The sequence below is a fragment of the Macaca mulatta genome, chromosome X, assembly GCF_049350105.2.
Source record: "Macaca mulatta isolate MMU2019108-1 chromosome X, T2T-MMU8v2.0, whole genome shotgun sequence".
Lineage (NCBI taxonomy): Eukaryota > Metazoa > Chordata > Mammalia > Primates > Cercopithecidae > Macaca > Macaca mulatta.
In genome coordinates this window covers 38,252,614-38,271,646 of record NC_133426.1, presented here as the reverse complement: position 1 = coordinate 38,271,646, position 19,033 = coordinate 38,252,614, and the positions used below count along the sequence as shown (strand labels likewise).

The 19,033-nt window shown below is 39.9% G+C and overlaps 1 protein-coding gene across 1 annotated transcript in view; it reads right to left on the bottom strand.

Moving 5' to 3' along the window:
* The window catches only part of OTC (ornithine transcarbamylase), a 77,952-nt gene that overhangs the window by 11,275 nt on the left and 47,644 nt on the right, over nt 1–19,033 (bottom strand). The window contains exons 5-9 of the mRNA XM_028841925.2: nt 16,822–16,975; nt 14,524–14,646; nt 9,441–9,494; nt 9,211–9,360; nt 6,267–6,404 (exon numbers count right to left, since the gene is read on the bottom strand). Coding sequence (XP_028697758.1) covers nt 6,267–6,404; nt 9,211–9,360; nt 9,441–9,494; nt 14,524–14,646; nt 16,822–16,975 — 619 coding nt within the window. The remainder of the gene's footprint in view (nt 1–6,266; nt 6,405–9,210; nt 9,361–9,440; nt 9,495–14,523; nt 14,647–16,821; nt 16,976–19,033) is intronic.

Here is a 19,033-nt window from a genome sequence, read left to right as displayed (position 1 = left end):
ATTCTACCAGAGGTACAAGGAGGAGTTGGTACCATTCCTTCTGAAACTATTCCAATCAATAGAAAAAGAGGGAATCCTCCCTAACTCATTTTATGAGGCCAACATCATCCTGATACCAAAGCCTGGCAGAGACACAACAAAAAAAGAGAATTTTAGACCAATATCCCTGATGAACATCGATGCAAAAATCCTCAATAAAATACTGGCAAACCGGATTCAGCAACACATCAAAAAGCTTATCCACCATGATCAAGTGGGCTTCATCCCTGGGATGCAAGGCTGGTTCAACATTCGCAAATCAATAAACATAATCCAGCATATAAACAGAACCAAAGACAAGAACCACATGATTATCTCAATTGATGCAGAAAAGGCTTTTGACAAAATTCAACAGCCCTTCATGCCAAAAATGCTCAATAAATTCGGTATTGATGGAACGTACCTCAAAATAATAAGAGCTATTTATGACAAACCCACAGCCAATATCATACCGAATGGGCAAAAACTGGAAAAATTCCCTTTGAAAACTGGCACAAGACAGGGATGCCCTCTCTCACCACTCCTATTCAACATAGTGTTGGAAGTTCTGGCTAGGGCAATTAGGCAAGAGAAAGAAATCAAGGGTATTCAGTTAGGAAAAGAAGAAGTCAAACTGTCCCTGTTTGCAGATGACATGATTGTATATTTAGAAAACCCCATTGTCTCAGCCCAAAATCTCCTTAAGCTGATAAGCAACTTCAGCAAAGTCTCAGGATACAAAATTAATGTGCAAAAATCACAAGCATTCTTATACACCAGTAACAGACAAACAGAGAGCCAAATCAGGAATGAACTTCCATTCGCAATTGCTTCAAAGAGAATCAAATACCTAGGAATCCAACTTACAAGGGATGTAAAGGACCTCTTCAAGGAGAACTACAAACCACTGCTCAGTGAAATCAAAGAGGACACAAACAAATGGAAGAACATACCATGCTCATGGATAGGAAGAATCAATATCGTGAAAATGGCCATACTGCCCAAGGTAATTTATAGATTCAATGCCATCCCCATCAAGCTACCAATGAGTTTCTTCACAGAACTGGAAAAAACTGCTTTAAAGTTCATATGGAACCAAAAAAGAGCCCGCATCTCCAAGACAATCCTAAGTCAAAAGAACAAAGCTGGAGGCATCACGCTACCTGACTTCAAACTATACTACAAGGCTACAGTAACCAAAACAGCATGGTACTGGTACCAAAACAGAGATATAGACCAATGGAACAGAACAGAGTCCTCAGAAATAATACCACACATCTACAGCCAACTGATCTTTGACAAACCTGAGAGAAACAAGAAATGGGGAAAGGATTCCCTATTTAATAAATGGTGCTGGGAAAATTGGCTAGCCATAAGTAGAAAGCTGAAACTGGATCCTTTCCTTACTCCTTATACGAAAATTAATTCAAGATGGATTAGAGACTTAAATGTTAGACCTAATACCATAAAAATCCTAGAGGAAAACCTAGGTAGTACCATTCAGGACATAGGCATGGGCAAAGACTTCATGTCTAAAACACCAAAAGCAACGGCAGCAAAAGCCAAAATTGACAAATGTGATCTCATTAAACTAAAGAGCTTCTGCACAGCAAAAGAAACTACCATCAGAGTAAACAGACAACCTACAGAATGGGAGAAAATTTTTGCAATCTACTCATCTGACAAAGGGCTAATATCCAGAACCTACAAAGAACTCAAACAAATTTACAAGAAAAAAACAAACAACCCCATCAAAAAGTGGGCAAAGGATATGAACAGACATTTCTCAAAAGAAGACATTCATACAGCCAACAGACACATGAAAAAATGCTCATCATCACTGGCCATCAGAGAAATGCAAATCAAAACCACAATGAGATACCATCTCACACCAGTTAGAATGGTGTTCATTAAAAAGTCAGGAAACAACAGGTGCTGGAGAGGATGTGGAGAAATAGGAACACTTTTACACTGTTGGTGGGATTGTAAACTAGTTCAACCATTATGGAAAACAGTATGGCAATTCCTCAAGGATCTAGAACTAGATGTACCATATGACCCAGCCATCCCATTACTGGGTATATACCCAAAGGATTATAAATTATGCTGCTATAAAGACATGCACACGTATGTTTATTGCAGCACTATTCACAATAGCAAAGACTTGGAATCAACCCAAATGTCCATCAGTGACAGATTGGATTAAGAAAATGTGGCACATATACACCATGGAATACTATGCAGCCATCAAAAAGGATGAGTTTGTGTCCTTTGTGGGGACATGGATGCAGCTGGAAACCATCATTCTTAGCAAACTATCACAGGAGCAGAAAACCAAACACCGCATGTTCTCACTCATAGGTGGGAACCGAACAATGAGATCACTTGGACTCAGGAAGGGGAACATCACACACCAGGGCCTATCATGGGGAGCAGGGAGGGGGGAGGGGGGAGGGGGGAGGGATGGCATTGGGAGTTATACCTGATGTAAATGACGAGTTGATGGGTGCAGCATACCAACATGGCACAAGTATACATATGTAACAAACCTGCACGTTATGCACATGTACCCTACAACTTAAAGTATAATAATAATAAATAAATTTAAAAAAATAAAATAAATAAAATAAAATAAAATAAAAGTAGCAAAAAAAAAAAAAAATACAAAAATTAGCCAGGCACAGTGGTGGGCACCTGTAATCCCAGCTACTGGGGAGGCTGAGGCAGGAAAATCACTTGAACCCGGGAGGCGGAGGTTGCAGTGAGCCAAGATTGTGCCATTGTACTCCAGCCTGGGTGACAGAGCGAGACTCCGTCTCAAAAAATAAATAAATATAAAATAATAACAATTTATTTGCCTATAAAAGAGGAATTTAACATGGATAATCTCCAAGGTCTCATCCCACTTGAAAATGTTTATGCTTCTATGAACTGTACAGGCTATGTGGTGACTGCATACTATTCTCTTTTTTTCAATCTCCAATGCCTGGCAGAGGACCTGGCACAAAGTAGATGCTCATTGTATGGCTCCTGAAATGAACTGAATTCAAAGGGACCTCCAAATCATGTAGCTCAGAGACATAAAGAGCACGGATGCAGCTGGAAACCATCATTCTCAGCAAACTATCGCAAGAACAGAAAACCAAACACCGCATGTTCTCACTCATAGGTGGGAACTGAACAATGAGATCACTTGGACTTGGGAAGGGGAACATCACACACCGGGGCCTATCATGGGGAGGGGGGAGGGGGAGGGGTTGCATTGGGAGTTATACCTGATGTAAATGACGAGTTGATGGGTGCTGACGAGTTGATGGGTGCAGCACGCCAACATGGCACAAGTATACACATGTAACAAACCTGCACGTCGTGCACATGTACCCTAGAACTTAAAGTATAATAATAAAAAATAAATAAATAAATAAATTTTAAAAAAATTAAAAAAAAAAAAGAGCACAACACATGCCCTCACCACCTCCTTTCTAGTGTCTGTGTTATGCCACTCTTTCTGTCTCACATCATAGGCAGGCTCAAAATCCTTCTCAACAGAATTTCTGTAGCCTGGTGATGAGATTAGGGATCTAAGAATTAAAACTCATTTGCCATCTCTATGGCTCAATCTGCTTATTTTACAGGAGACGACACTGGGACCTAGAGAGTTTATACTTATCTAAGATGGCACAGCCGACTAGTATTAAGGCCAGTTACAGAAGTCAAGTCTCATCACTTCCAGATGAGCATTCTTTCTACTTTAGACTCTCTACTTTCATTTTAACACGATTCTGTCTCTTGGTTTCTTTAAAATATTTTCCTTTAATAATAGTGGATAACTCAGGGGTATGGGGAATGGGGAGATGGCGGTAAGATCTAGATGGATGGAAAAATGGGTGGATGTGAGATTTCACCGTAAATATTTCAACCATGTGAATACATTCCGTATTTAATTTTTCAAGTAAATTGGTTTTAAAGATGTTGTTTAATACGCTCTTTTAAAAAATCAGAAGTTCAGAGCGTCTCCATAATTGATGTTTTAGAAAGTTTCCTTTTTGTTTTCCCTACTGAATTTCTACAAAGGATCTACTTTGATGGATTTACTTGATTTATCTTTGTAACTTCAATTGTCTTCTGATGCAAAACAGAGCTCAAGGAAAATGTTTCACTGTGTCTCTTCCTGAGGTATGTGGTTGGGGAGCTCACATTTTCTTCTTTGTCATCTAGATCTGTTACTCAAAATGTGGTCTGCAGGACGGTGGCACCTGCATTAACTGGGTCCTTATTAGAAGTGCTGGGCTGGCACGGTGGTTCACACCTGTAATCCCAGCACTTTTCAAGGCTGAGGTGGGGGGATCATTTGAGGTCAGGAGTTCGAGACCAGCCTGGGCAACATGATGAAAATCCCATCTCTACTAAAAATACAAAAATTAGCCGTGCATGGTGTCGCCTGCCTGTAATCCCAGCTACTCATGAGGCTGAGGTAGGAGAATTGCTTGAACCTGGGAGGCAGAGGTTGCAGTGAGCCGAGATCGCGCCATTGCACTCCAGCAACAGAGCGAGACTCCATCTCAAAAAAAAAAAAAAAAAATAGATGTGCCAAATCTCAAGCCCCATCTTAGACCTGCAGAATTCAAATCTGCACCTTAACAAGACCCCCTAGGTAATTTAAATGCACATTAAGGCTTCAGAAGTACTGGCCTAGATAACAAGGCAGTTGACATTTTGGCCAAAGTTAGTGTCCTGAGGTGGCAAGCTGGAAAGATGCGGTGAAAAAATCATCCCTGTTATTAGATATGACAAATTTAGGCCTAATATACAAGCTTCTATTGAAAAGGGAGTCATGGTTGGCTGCCAAGCAACCATAGTTGAGCTTGAACCCCTGCTTATTTTATTGGGTCTGTATCAGATCAATAGTGAAGATGATGATAATGAGGGTAATAATTATGATAACAATATTTACCATGTGTTATGTGTTATGTACTATGCTAAAAGCTTTACAAATATTACTTTAATGTTCACAATAACCCTATTCCAATTTATAGATTAGATAAATAATTAGCAGCTCTTCCTTTCCAACTTGCTTTTCTCTACTCCAGAGGCTGAAAGCTAAAAACTACATTTCCCAAACTCCCTTGCAGCTAGAGTACAGGCATCCCACTCAGCTGCGTCTACTCCAGACTTGGATGCAGAAGTGAACAACATGCAGTAGAAGCCGTCTTCAGAGAGATTGGATCTTCTGCTATATATGCAGGTAGAGAAATCTATTTCAGCTGTGGTGGCTGTAATGGAGTATCTGACATCTAGTTTCAAGGGCCTTAGGCACCAGGCTGTGTCAGTGGTGTTCTGGCTACAGAAGAACCACAGTGTCATTGGGCAGTTTTTCTGCCTGTGTTGTCCCTGGCTATGTGGTGTCCAAGAATTATTCACTGCACTTCCTTTCCCAAAAGATTCTGGGAGCAGCTTAATGTCTCTTAATACATTATTCTCCATGTATCTACCTAGAGTGGACTCCCGTTTGCAAGTAAGATCCTGGCTGATACAGTAATTGAGACCAGTTAAGTCACTAAAAGCTAAAAAATGGTGGCGCTAAGTTAGACATGTCAGTACTATTTTCCAGAGCAGGTGACATTTGGGATATTGTAAAGTAGACATATGGTTAATATTTCCTAGAATGACAGTGATGGAGATGAAACGAGTGGCTTTATCTGAAAGGAACCATTAATTTTTAAGATAAGTTTTGCCATGAAATTTGGAAATGTTCTATACCTAAAAACACATGTATCCCTATGGCCAAACTCAAAGAACCAAAACAAGTATCTAGCCCAGTCATAAAGTAAGGCACGGAATGACGAAAAAGAGAAGGGAAAAAGTAAGATGTTTTGAATGCCCAGTTTATACAGGAACTGAATTAGGGCCTTCTCTAAACATGAACAAAGAGATTCTAAAATAAGAATTATACAACTTACAATGGTTGGCAAACAATGGTGGCTGGTGCTCAGGCGGATCAAGGGTGGTAAGAATTTTGGTTAAAATGGATTTATTTGAAAGGAGATTAATCTCACTCCATGCAAATACACTATAAATGCTAATAAGCACTAATGATGTATTATAAAGTTTCTGGAAAAAAAATAGATGTTACATGAGCAAGTAATGTAGTTGGATAATCTCACTTGCTTATTCTTTCCCCAAAGGCATGAATGACCAAGTTGGAACCACACAAAGAACTTATCCTCCATTCCTTGTTTCTTGCTTACCATGATTGTCCACTTTCTGTTTTCTGCCTCTGGGAACACTAGTGATCGTGGAGAATAAAAGACTTCATCGTCCACTTCTTCTGGCTTTCTGGGCAAGCAGTGTAAAAATGTCCAGTCAGAGGCAGCAACTTTAGCAGTCTAAAGAGATGGGGATAAGACCATATTTTGACTATTATATGTGGCAGTCATATTTGTTTTCTTCGGTATTTAAAAACACACATGGCCTGCAGTCAGAGATCAATGCAAAGGGAGAGACAAGGAGCAGAGCGGTGGTTTTATCTCAAGATACTCAGGAGAAATATACGTGGTACTTTCATTTATTATTATTATTTTTTTTTTTTGAGACAGATTCTCGCTCTGTCGCTCAGACTGGAGTGCAGTGGTGCGATCTCGGCTCACTGCAACCTCCGCCTCCAGAGCTCAAGCAATTCTCCTGCCTCAGCTTCCTGAGTAGCTGGGACTACAGGCATGCGCCACCATGCCCAGTTAATTTTTGTATTTTTAGTAGAGACAGGGTTTCACCACATTGGCCAGGCTGGTTTCGGACTCCTGACCTCAAATGATCCGCCTGCCTTGGCCTCTCAAAGTGCTGGGGTTACAGGCATGAGCCACCGTGCCCAGCAAGTCTTTTTTTTTGTTTTAATTTAACAGAGCATCACTTCAAGTTACACCAGTAACTCAGTTTTCTGGTATTCTGTCTAGTGGAACAGTGGACATTTCAGTAAATAACTCTACTAATGTAATATGTGGCTGATAGTAAAAGTCACCAATTATAGTCCACTATATTTAAAAAGTTGCTTTGGTGTGATAATATTATATTTGGAGCTTATCTCCAAATTATTATTTTTAGCACTTGAAGCATACTTCATCACTAGTTAAAACAATTTGGATCAAAGTACTGAGGTAGGGGTGAATTAAACAGGATTATAAGCACTATGCATTCGATTTTTCATTCTTAATGCAAATGTACTAGCAGTTTTAATTTTCTCCAACAGTTAATTCCTGAAAGTTACATTTCCCTATATATTTCTATTGTTCACATACAGATTCAAAACTACATTCCTTCATACTTTCTTACCTCAAAATTACTGCCTTTATACTAAAATTTTGTTTTACCTCCCACCCAAGCTCTAGGTTCAGAACACTTAGAGTTTCTAAAATACCAGCAAAATTACATGGAAAAAAATAACATTTATACATGCCATACATCAATAAAATGACTGTTCTTCAAGCCTACAGTTCCAGCACCAGAAACACATATAAGATTGGCCAAGTAAGTGTAAGTATGAGGTGATTTATGTAATTTAAAATATCTCCATGAAAATATATTCCACATGTATAAGGGATTAGCCATAATATATAAAGAGCTCCTATAATCAATAATAGAAAAGGTGAAAAAATAGAAAATGGGCAAAAAATGTAATAGCAATTTATAGAAAAAAGGGCAATGCCCAATAAACATAAAAAGATGCTTAACTTCATTACTAACCAAGGAATTGCTAATTTTAAAAAACATGAGATGCCATTTTTCCTCCAGATTTAGAAAAATTAAAAATGTAAATGAAAACTAAACATGGAGAGCGTATGGGAAAATAACTATAATATGCAGCTTCAGGAGCATACATTTTTAATCTTCTTTGGGTGAGCAATTTAGCAGCACTCTCATATTTTAAAAAGTATATACCACTTCACCCCAAAATTCTTCTTCTCAGGCTCTTATTCTCCAGTAATATTTGCACAAAGAAATATGTATAAGCAAGTTCATTGCAGCATTTTTGTAATCGGCATTCTCAGAAATAGCCTAATTTATCAATAGGAAACATTTTAAGTTAATTATGGTTCCACTTATCCTTTGGAATTCTACGCAGCAACTAAGAAAAATGAATGAGCAAGAAAATCTAAGATTTGTTAAGTGGAAAAAGTAATAATAATAATAAATAATGTCTAAAATTTATGAAAAATCAATAGTTATGTGTGTATTGAGGCATATATATGTGAATGCACAGAAAAGGTCTGCAAAGAGACACATCAAATTGTTAAATAGTGGCTACCTCTAGGAATAGTCTCTGTTAAAGAGATGGGAGAAAGACATTTTTACTTTTTATTTTTCAAACTTCTGTTCTATTTTATATGTAACAATAAAGAACTTGTATTTATGTATTACTTTATCAATATAATATTAATTGTACTTGCTTAATCCCTTTCTCCACCAAAGTAGATTTGTTGCTTTGCTGACAAAACCTCTGTGCACTTGGCTTTTAGGGTATTTCTCCAGAACATTGCTTCTCAAAGTGTGGCCCTGGAGGCAGCAGCATTGCATCACCTGGGAACTTGGTAGAAATGCAGATTCTCAGGTCTCACCCTGACCTACTGAATCAGAAACCCTGGGGGTGGGACCCAGCCGGCTGTGTATTAACAACTCCTCTGGGGATGCTAATACCTGCTCCAGACTGAGAAGCACTGCTCCAGATCTTACTGGAAGACCGCCAAACAGATGAGTCCCCTGGAATGCCCTGGAGGGAGTTAGCAAAACCAAACTGGATTTAGAGGTCCTTGGAAAATGGAGGTAAGGACTAGCCTGAGGAGCATAGTTAAGGGGCTTTTCTTAGGGGAGAAATCACAAGAAACTGCATGCATCAGAAGTAACCTAATTTCTTTAAACACACAAAGAGTAAAACACTGCAAGGCCTCGATTCTTGTGAAAGGGAAAAGCCTGCTCCTCTCTTCTGACCGGGTTTCAAATTGCTTCATCCAGCACAAAAATGCCTTTCCAAAGGACACAGCTAATCTTTGGAAGGAGAGAAGTCCCTAGGGGATAGAGTCAGTGAGTATTTTTATAGGGAATGAAAGGACAGTCTGCTCCCCGTAAAGTGAATGAGTGATTAGATGGTTCTGGCCTTTATGAATGGAATTAATGAACCTTCAGAGAGGCATCAATTTGTACCTTCATTGTAACCTGGTAACCTTGGAAAGCCTGGAGCCGCTTTTTCTTCTCCTCTTCTTGTCCCATGCTTATCCAAGTGTCTGTAATTAATACATTGCCTCCATGCGCTGCTTCCAATGGATCATTCGTCAGCAACAGCTTGGTACCATTCTAGCATACATAAGCACGCTGGTTAGATAACTTCATGGGACAGTAAAAGGCAATCATAGCTTTACAGGTAAAGAGCGTACCTCTTTGGCATACTGCTCTGCCAACTTGGTTACACTAGGATCCGGCTCATAACCCTACAGGAGGAAGAATTTAACTGTTATTTAGGTAATTTTATTATACATGTTTTCTTCCATATATATTATTTTCTTTTCAATATCTCCTCTCCTTCCCTTTTTCAAGATGTGGTCCCACCATGTTCAGTAAAATATGATTTTTACACCTAGAATTCCAAACTCAGTAGTGCCTTTTGGAATTTAAAAAGACAACAAATGGCCGCATCTTTCACTATCTCCAAACTCTTTAATCATAAAGGCAAACATAAGGCATGGTGCTTTCTAACTCTTGGACACACCTCTTCCGGTTTCCATAATGGCTTAAGAGGATTATATTCAGAAGTGTACAAATGAATGCATGTTTGCCTATCTTTGCACATGCTATCCTTTTTTGTCTGAAATTCTTTCTTCCACCCACTCCATGTGGGTAACTTTTTCAGGTCTCAGTTGAAATGTCCCCTCCTCAGAAAAACCTTCCCTGACCATCCCAGCTCAATACCCCCTCCCCCATTACACACGTCTCATTGGCATTCCCCAGCAAGCGTTTTGAGTGCAGGGTGCTTGTTTTGAAAGGCATTAACAGAACAAATACATTGTTTTTGCTAAGATTATACATTTGTTCGGGATTGTTTGGTGAGGGCAGAGTCAGACACCGGAGAGGCAAGCGAAGTGCCTAGGGCAAAACATTTAAGGAGGCGCTATAAAAAAAATTTAAAGAAACACGCATTCTCAGGGCCATGCATGCACAAATTTTGCACCCTAGGTGACTCGCTTGCTCAGCCTAGCTCCTACTCTGGGTGAGGGGACGTCATGGGAACAGCTAAAGCTCCCCAAGCTATCCCAGGTTCCCACAGGCAGCCTCCCTGTCTCGACCCTCACTCTCCAACCTATTCTGTACACAGCAGCAATAACTGTTTTCTCTGAAGCCTCTGATGTTTACTACTTGTTTCTTCAGTCAAAACTGATTAAGAGCATCAAGGCTCCCCACCTCCACCCCCTGCTTCTGTCTCTTTTAATTCTTCTCAACATCTTGCTGCAGGAAAGCCAATCTTATTGTCATCCCTGTACACATCTTGCCCTTTTCTGCCATCACAGCCTTTCACCCTTGAACACCTCCTCTCTCGTCCCCTCCTGGGTGTCTTCATCACAATGTGTCAGCTCCTCAAAACTCTAGCCCAGCCTCACCTCCAAGAGCCTCCATATGGAAGTCTCGTCAGTTCAAACACTGTCATTATCCTCACCTTCCTCTATCCTTCTCATTTTCCCAAGTTCTTAGCATTGATTACGAGTTGACTTTTATCACTTTTCACTGAGGCATTGTGGTGAATGCTGTGGTCTGCTCCCCAGATCCCCCTCCATGAATAATCATGAATAAAGGACTTATTCCCCCAGCTGCTGGGAGTGCTGCCAGAAGATGGCTTTCAGCTGTCAGCCCCCTTTGGGCACTGCCTCAGCTGCAGAGAGCAGCCTCACCCAAGGTCACACACCCTTTCGGGGCAACCCACATTCAATGGCTGATTGACAGGAGGGTAAGAAAACCTGACCCCCTATGCCCAACTTCAGACAGCTAAACGGACATCTCAGATCCAGAACTTTCCATAAGATCAGCCAAGGCTGTTGTTGGGCCTGCATCGCAACTCAGCTTCTCCCGCTTCTTACTCCTGCTTCCTTCTCTTCCTTTCCACAGTTGTTGATTTCAAGGGCAAATGCTAATAAGCATCCTGCCTGTCCTGCACGCTAAACTCTGAGTCTGCTTCCCAAGAAACCCAACCAGTGACAGGCATGTCTAGGTTTATTTGTGAAATTGTGTTTATTTGCACATGATTGTCTACCATAGTTTCTTCTTCTGTTAAAGCATTCTTGAAAGAAGAAACTACTCAGAGGTTGATGAAGATGCCTGCTGACATTTTAGCAGCTTTTCTACCCTCATGTAGCGATTAATTCTGGGGCCTTGTTTATAGAGATTTGGGGAAAGTAATTAATAAAGGCTAGCTAATTTAGCAACTAATGTTGTGAACAGCCATACTGGTAAACATAAATGAAGAGACTTGGATATTACCCCAAGTGCCTCCTACCCTGAAAATTTAGCCTTCCCTTTGGAGAGTAGGTTTTATACTCCCTAAGTATAATAATTCTTAGAAAAGGAATCAATAAGTACTTAGAGAACCAACAGAGAGGTTTGGAAATTAGAAAATCACCCAACCTTGCATGCACTGTGGCATGACTTAGAATACAGAGAGGAATTCTTCACTCACATCTCAGCTTTCAATACTAAATCACTCACTAGCCTTTACATAAATTTTAAAACCAGACAAAGAAGGTGATTAACACACCCAGTTCAGTCTAAGTATTCACTTAGAACAATGTTAAAATCATTACTATTGATAGTTTATGGAGCAATTTTACAATCATGGACAAAATTATTTTTTCTTGAACATGTAAGTTATTCTTGGTTAAAGAACGGGAAAATAGATTAATCATGGCCTTGGAAATGTTTCAGTGTTTCTAAAATTTACAATAAATCTCCTAGCTTTATCTTTAAAGGAAATAGGTCTGCTAACAACTGAAGACTTACAAATTGATGGAACGACTTTTGCACTATCAGACTTTCCAGGAGACTTTGCAAAACTCTTACTCCCACCAAGGTTTAACCAGGTTTTAGTACCCTTTATCATTTAAATGAGTTTCTGCATAAGAACAATACTGCAATTACTCTGTAATATTAGAATTTTTTCCTTTGATGTTAATAAAACATCTTTGTCATACAATAAAATGTTTAAACCATATATTTCTTCAACAGAATGAAGCCTTCCAAAAGATCTTTATACCAGCGAACAATTATTGTTAATGTATGTTTCATCTGTGGGAACCAAATGCAATAAGAGTTTGCATTAATACAGAGCCTTTCTTCAAACTAGCTTTGTATGGAGAGTGTACTCACCCTTCCCATAAAGTGAATAAAAGCCACCTTAAGCACATATCGGATCTGACCCTTATTTCAGTTCACGCTGAATAAAAGAGGAGAATTATCTGTTGTAAGGATCATCTCTCTGAGTCCCGCAAATTTACTATAATAGGATGACTTCCACTGCATGCAGTGGAAATTTTTTCTATGGCAAGTGTACTTGGTTGAATAGTGTTCTTCAAAATTCACGCCCACCCAGAACCTCAGAATGTGACCTTATGTGGAAATAGTCTTTCCAGATGTAATTAGTGAAGATGAGGTCATACTTGATAAAAAGTGGGCCTAAATTTAATATGGCTGGTGTCCCTATAAGAAGAGGGGGGATTTGTACAGAGAGACACAGACGCAGAGGTAAAGTGATGGAAGCAGAGATTAGAGAGATGCACCCATAAGCCAAGGAACGCCTGGGGCTACTAGAAGCAGGAAGAGGCAAAAAATGATCCTCCCTGAGAGGCTTCCCAGGGAGTGTGGCCTGTCAACACCTTAATCAAACTTCTAGTCTCCAAAACTGTGAAAGAGTAAATTTTTATCGTTTTAAGCCGTGCAGTTTGTAGTAATTTGTTACGGCAGCCCTAAAAATCCAAGACAGCAAGATAAAAACACCTGGTGAAAGCATTTGTTGGTGTCTAGTTCTGTTTTGGCCGGATGCAGCAGATGATGCTGGTGCTCTAACTCAGAGGCACCCAGGAGATCCCTTTTCATGGCTTCTGCTCCCTCCCCCAGTTTCAGTGTTTTTAACACCTAGTGCTTGTAGTTCGTCTTCAGGGGACAGCTCTCTGGCTACCAGGCTGCTTTTCCCATCAAAAGTGCCAGGGGATTTACCACTCCACCTCTTCTGCTGCCCTTGACCAATGCTGGGATAACTTTAGGGCATAACTTACACTCCAGAGCTCACCTGTGAGATCAGACTGAAGCTGCTTTCTGTGGGACTGTGCATGACATGGGACTAGGCTGACCAAATCACCTTGGTTTGCCCGGACTCTCAATTTTAGCACCCCAAACCCCATGTCCCCAGAAATCTCTTGATCTTGGGCAAATCGGGATGGTTGGTCACTGTAAATGGCATCCTTGCTTAGATTCTTCCCTTTCCCTGTCCTGCTCCCTCTAATCCCTTAGGGATCTCCCTTGGGAGTACTTCCTTAATGAATCATCTGTACACAAATCCCCACAGTGGTGTGCTTGTGGGGAACCTGGCCTAAGGCTGATATTTAGTAATGGTGCTGGAACATTTATTTCACCATGTGAAAGAATATAGATAAATAAAAATATCTACCATCTACGTTTGTGTAAGTACACTGTATGATGTTCCCACAACGACAAAGTCACCGAAGGACCCATTTCTCAGAACGTATCCCTGTTATGAAGCCATACATGACTGTATGGTGAAAATAAAGTCTCCCTCCTACCTCTATCCTCAAGCCTCCCAGTTCCCCTCCTCAGAGGCAACAATTATTACCAGTTTCTTGTGTATCAAAAGGGTTACATTGGGCCTATGAAAGAAGTCATGTATTCCACACATGCTGTGAGAGATAGCAGCAAGGTAGGAGGTATGCAAGGGTCATTTTCATAGCCACGTGGGGCTCAAATTTTATAAGCCAAAAGGCCCCCAGAGTTGAGTTTTGAAATACTAAGCTGATGTAGATGCCATCACTGTGATCCTCACATTGAATTTACATTTTTCTACCAAATTACAGTATTAGAAAAATGACAGTATCATTCCCATGGGTTGAGAATTCTATGCTGCCTGAATTTTATTGCTTTCTTCAGCCTTCGTGGTGGTAATGCACGATGCCAGTCATCATAATGGCCTACAGCAGGGTATTCAAAGGGATAATTCAGACATGCTTTCAACACTGACTCATAGAATAAAAGGCATCAGCCAAGACTATCTCTTATTGTAGAGATCGGAAATTGGACTCTCAAGAGGCCAGATAGCTATTTAATAGTAGGGCTAGTAACGTAACCTAAATTTTGTGGCCTCACCTGTGCTATACTTAAATAGAAGAAAGCTTTTTTGTCACTGGGTAATTGCATCTGAGGATGATTTAAGAGAGGGGTTAGTTTCAAGGCAAAAAGTTTCCCTACCTTTGGAGTAGCTGCCTGAAGGTGCATCCCGAATTTCGCTGCGCTCATCATGATGGAGTGCAGGATATTGTTCCCATCCCCGATCCAGCTGAGGGTAAGACCTTTCAGAGAGCTATAGTGTTCCTAAAAGGCAAGGGATGAAGGAGATGAAATCCAGGAGTAAATTCGCTTGTGCGTAGCAATTATTAAGGTTAAAATAGTCTTAATCTCAATATTAGTGCCTTATTAGAAGGAATGAATTCCCAATTTTTTTGCATTACACAGAGCAATTCAATAAGATGAATGTACAATCACAAAAACATGGTAAAATGTCTTAATATCTTAAACCAAGGCATCATATGAACTTGTACAGAGACTAAGAGTTTCATACATTTCAAATCTGAATCTTAGTTATATTCATTCATTGGATACAAATGAGCACCTTTAATGTCCAGACACTGAGACACTGTCCTTGGCCCTGGAGATATAACAATAAACAAAAGAGACACAAATCACTGCTTTTATGGAGCTGAAATTCTTTGGTATGAGAAAGGGGAAATACAGAATACCTGGAACAGTGTAGCATGGTGGCTCAGAGCATGTTCCTATTATATGAAGTTGACAAAGATGCTCAATAATACTGTTAGTTGGCCAGGTGCGGCGGCTCATGCCTGTAATCCCAGCACTTTGGGAGACCGAGGTGGGTGGATCACCAGAGGTCAGAAGTTCAAGACCAGCCTGGTCAATGTGGTGAAACCCCATGTCTACTAAAAATACAAAAATTAGCCAGACGTGGCACACACTTGTAATCCCAGCTACTACGGAGGCTGAGGCACGAGAATCACTTGAACCTGGGAGGCGGAGGTTGCAGTGAGCCAAGATCATCCCGCTGTACTCCAGTCTGGGTGACAGAGTGAGACTCTGTCTCAAATAATAATAATACTGTTGGTTGTTTATGGCTATAGATATGTGTAAAGATACTAATATCGGGATAATAATATATTTGTGGAAGGGAAGAAAATGAGATCAGGCAGAGTCACGTGGTGGGCTTCAACTCTATCTGTAATGTTTTATTGAAAAACAGCAAAGAATTATAAAGTAACTACTCCATCACGTTAAAAATTGACAAAACTGTGTGAACACGTGAACGTTTGTTTTATTTTCTTGAAGTGTCTGTAGGTTTCATATATTTTATATATTTAAAAAGATTAAAAAAGAGAAAGGCTAAGCAATTTGGAGATCACAGAACTATTAGTTAGCTAAGCTAGAATTTAATTCCAGATCCATCTGATTTCTATTCCATGCTCTTAACAAGCTGCTATTTATTCATTCAGCTCCTACGTTAAGTATCTCCTATATGAAGGCATTGCACGAGGTCCTGCAGGGGACATTATGATGAACAGGACAGCTCATTTTCCCTGAATGAATTTATAATCTAGTAATGAATGATAAAGCCCCAGGGGGAAGCATTAAATTATCTGGTGTATATGTAAAGCCACAGGCCCAGACAGTCACTTTGGTATCTGACATAATTATATCATCTTCTCTGCATGGATCTCATCCTCATGTCCAAAGTGTTTTATTTTGAGCTTAACCTCACATTTAAATGTGTGTAGTTTATTCAAATGTGGAAGAAGATGGAACTATCCAGTTTATCTTGTCTCCTCAGTCATCCATAGACATAGAAACCATGGCTGTTAGGATTTCCAGAGGCAATACCATGTAGATTGGCTGTGGCAAACCAAACAAGGGAAATCTTTCAAAGTTATTCAAGTTCCTAATTTGGGAGGACTAGAATGGCTAAATTTGAGCTCCAATTCTATAAATTCTGCATATTCTTAAACCTACTTTTAAACAACCAGTTTATTAAAATGATAGAGAGTGGCCCCCTCTCCCAGAGTGACTTAGTAACTGGCCGTTTTGAATATTCAAAGCACACTCCACCAGTCTTCACTCCCAAGCCACAGACTCTGATGTCTATAGAATCACATACGGCTTGTCCATGTTGTATGCTCCAGTGTTCTCTATTCATTCATTGTGTTAAATATGGCACCGAAATCAAAGGGATTGACAGAACAGAAGATGAGATACGGGCTAAAAGAGTTTGGGAATAGGGTTGAGTGCAGAAGGATCTTAGAGTCTGTTTTTAACAATGCCCTGTTTTCCCCAGAAAATGCACACATAAGCTATAATTCTTTGTCAAGCTGGTATTTGAAAATAAAACCCCAATGCCATGATTTAAGTAAACGGTTTCACTTAGAGCAAGTCAGGAATTATTTGTTGATTTTTCTCTTTTGTAAGACAAATAAATAAACCAACCTGGAGCGTGAGGTAATCAGCCAGGATCTGGATAGGATGGTACAAATCTGACAGCCCATTGATAATTGGGATGGATGCTTCTTTAGCCAGGGTGTCCAAATCTGATTGTTTATACACTCGAGCCAATACTGCATCTGTCATGCTAGACAATACACTGTGGCAAACCAAGAAAAAGATAACCTAAGTTAATTATGCTTAATAATGCCTTATTTAATATAAGATAAGAAATAATAACAAGAAATACTAACAAATAGAATTTTTACTACGTGAAAAAAACTACCAACATTACAGGTTTAAAAGGTAATACTAAACACGTATTCATTACATAAGCCAGATGTTCTACCTTCCACAACTTATCCAGTGACCAGCGATTTTACATTTTTTATGGAGATAATTGTGGGCCCAGCAGACATAATGATGAATTATAATTGATAAATGGCCATTGGTTAAAAGGGACAAGACCAAAAGCAAGATATACAGAGAAACATTAATGACCTGCCATATGGCTAATTTTCTTTTACATCATCCAACAGAAAAAAGATACATTTTCACTGTGGAATTGCAAGTCCCAGTGTGGCAGCCATGGAAATGCACACACAAATCGCCCTACAGAAGAGAACTTGCTTGAAGAGAGCCATTGGCTGACACTCTAGCTGCTACACCTTCGGATGCCCTGCAGCATTCCTGCTAAGGCCACCCTCCCTAGGCTGTTCCAAACTGATGACAGAACACGGTGGGGAGAATAGTGCTGGGCCATTCCTTCCTGACAGGGGCAGTCTGTGCTCTGGGGCTCCCCATCAGCCTGGCTGAGACTTTCTCAGAGCTGCACTACTGGATGAGGCTCTCCCTACCCACCCATCCTTCCTTCCCACAGGGGTCAGACCTGCCTCCCTGTCTGAAGGCCCTCTTGGCCCATTCCTGCTTCCTCTCTCATTTTGTTTCTTGGTGTTTCCCTCAATAAATCTCTTGCAAGTCTAATTGCTTCTTGGAGTCTGCTTCTTAGTGGACCTGAACTGACACAGAAAGCAATAAACTCTGGTGCCTACAAAATTCAAGGACTGCTTGGCCCCAGGGATTACAGGATCAAAGATTAAAAACTATATTTCTATAACAATATTTTTCTAGACTTACAGATCAGATTTTTTCTAATTTTTAATGGATTTATCATGCCCATGGCTCCCAGATTTTCAAATTTCATGAACCAGCAAAATTTCCAAAAATATGTGGAGATCAACATAAGATTTGCAACTCTTTATTTACCAAATTAAGAGCATGAGAAAAGCAAATAAACAGGTATACTATGTTACTACCTTAATTTAATTTACAAAGGATATTTTTAACATCAAAAAGGTGTGAAAGACAATTTCAAAGAATAATCTTGAAATGAATTATTTGAGTTTTATGAAATTCACTATATAATTCTTATCCTTATTTTTCTTATTTCACCACTTCTGATGGAAGTTTCTCCACACCAGGGTCAGTGAGGATAGAGATTTGTAAACCACTGCTTTGAACTATCTAAGCACACTGTATTTTATAGCATGAGGAGTGAATAAAAGATCCATTTTACAAAAAATAAAAACCAAAAAACAAAACAAAAAACATGTGATATTGGTTAACTTTTGATGGTGGACTAAGACAAGGGGTTTTCAAATTTTGCTGCACATGAAAGTCACTCGGAGAGTGTTGGTTTGTTTTTGAGATGGAGTCTCACTCTGTCTCCCAGGCTGGAGTGCAGTGGTGTGATCTCAACTCACTGCAATCCCCTCCTCCCAGGTTCAATCGATTCTCCTACCTTAGCCTCCCAAGTAGCTAGGATTACAGGCTCTCCACCACACCCAGCTAATTTTTGTATTTTTAGTAGAGATGGTGTTTCGTCATGTTGGCCAAGCTGGTCTCAAACTCCTGACCTCAGGTGATCCGCCCGCCTCGGCCTTGCAAAGTGCTGGGATTACAGGCGTGAGCCACTGCACCTGGCCACTTGGAGAGTTTTTTAAACTCTTGATGCCCAGGCCATATTCTCTATCAATTAAGTCAGAAAAATCAAAATCTCTAGGAGTGGGACCTAGGGATCATTATTTTTTAAAATATTCCTACTATATTCTAACATGCTGCCAAAGCTGAGAACCAAAGCTAGCACCTTGCTCCTCAGAGTAGCAACATCAGCATCATCTGAGAGCATATTAGATCTTCAGAATTTCAGGTCCCACCC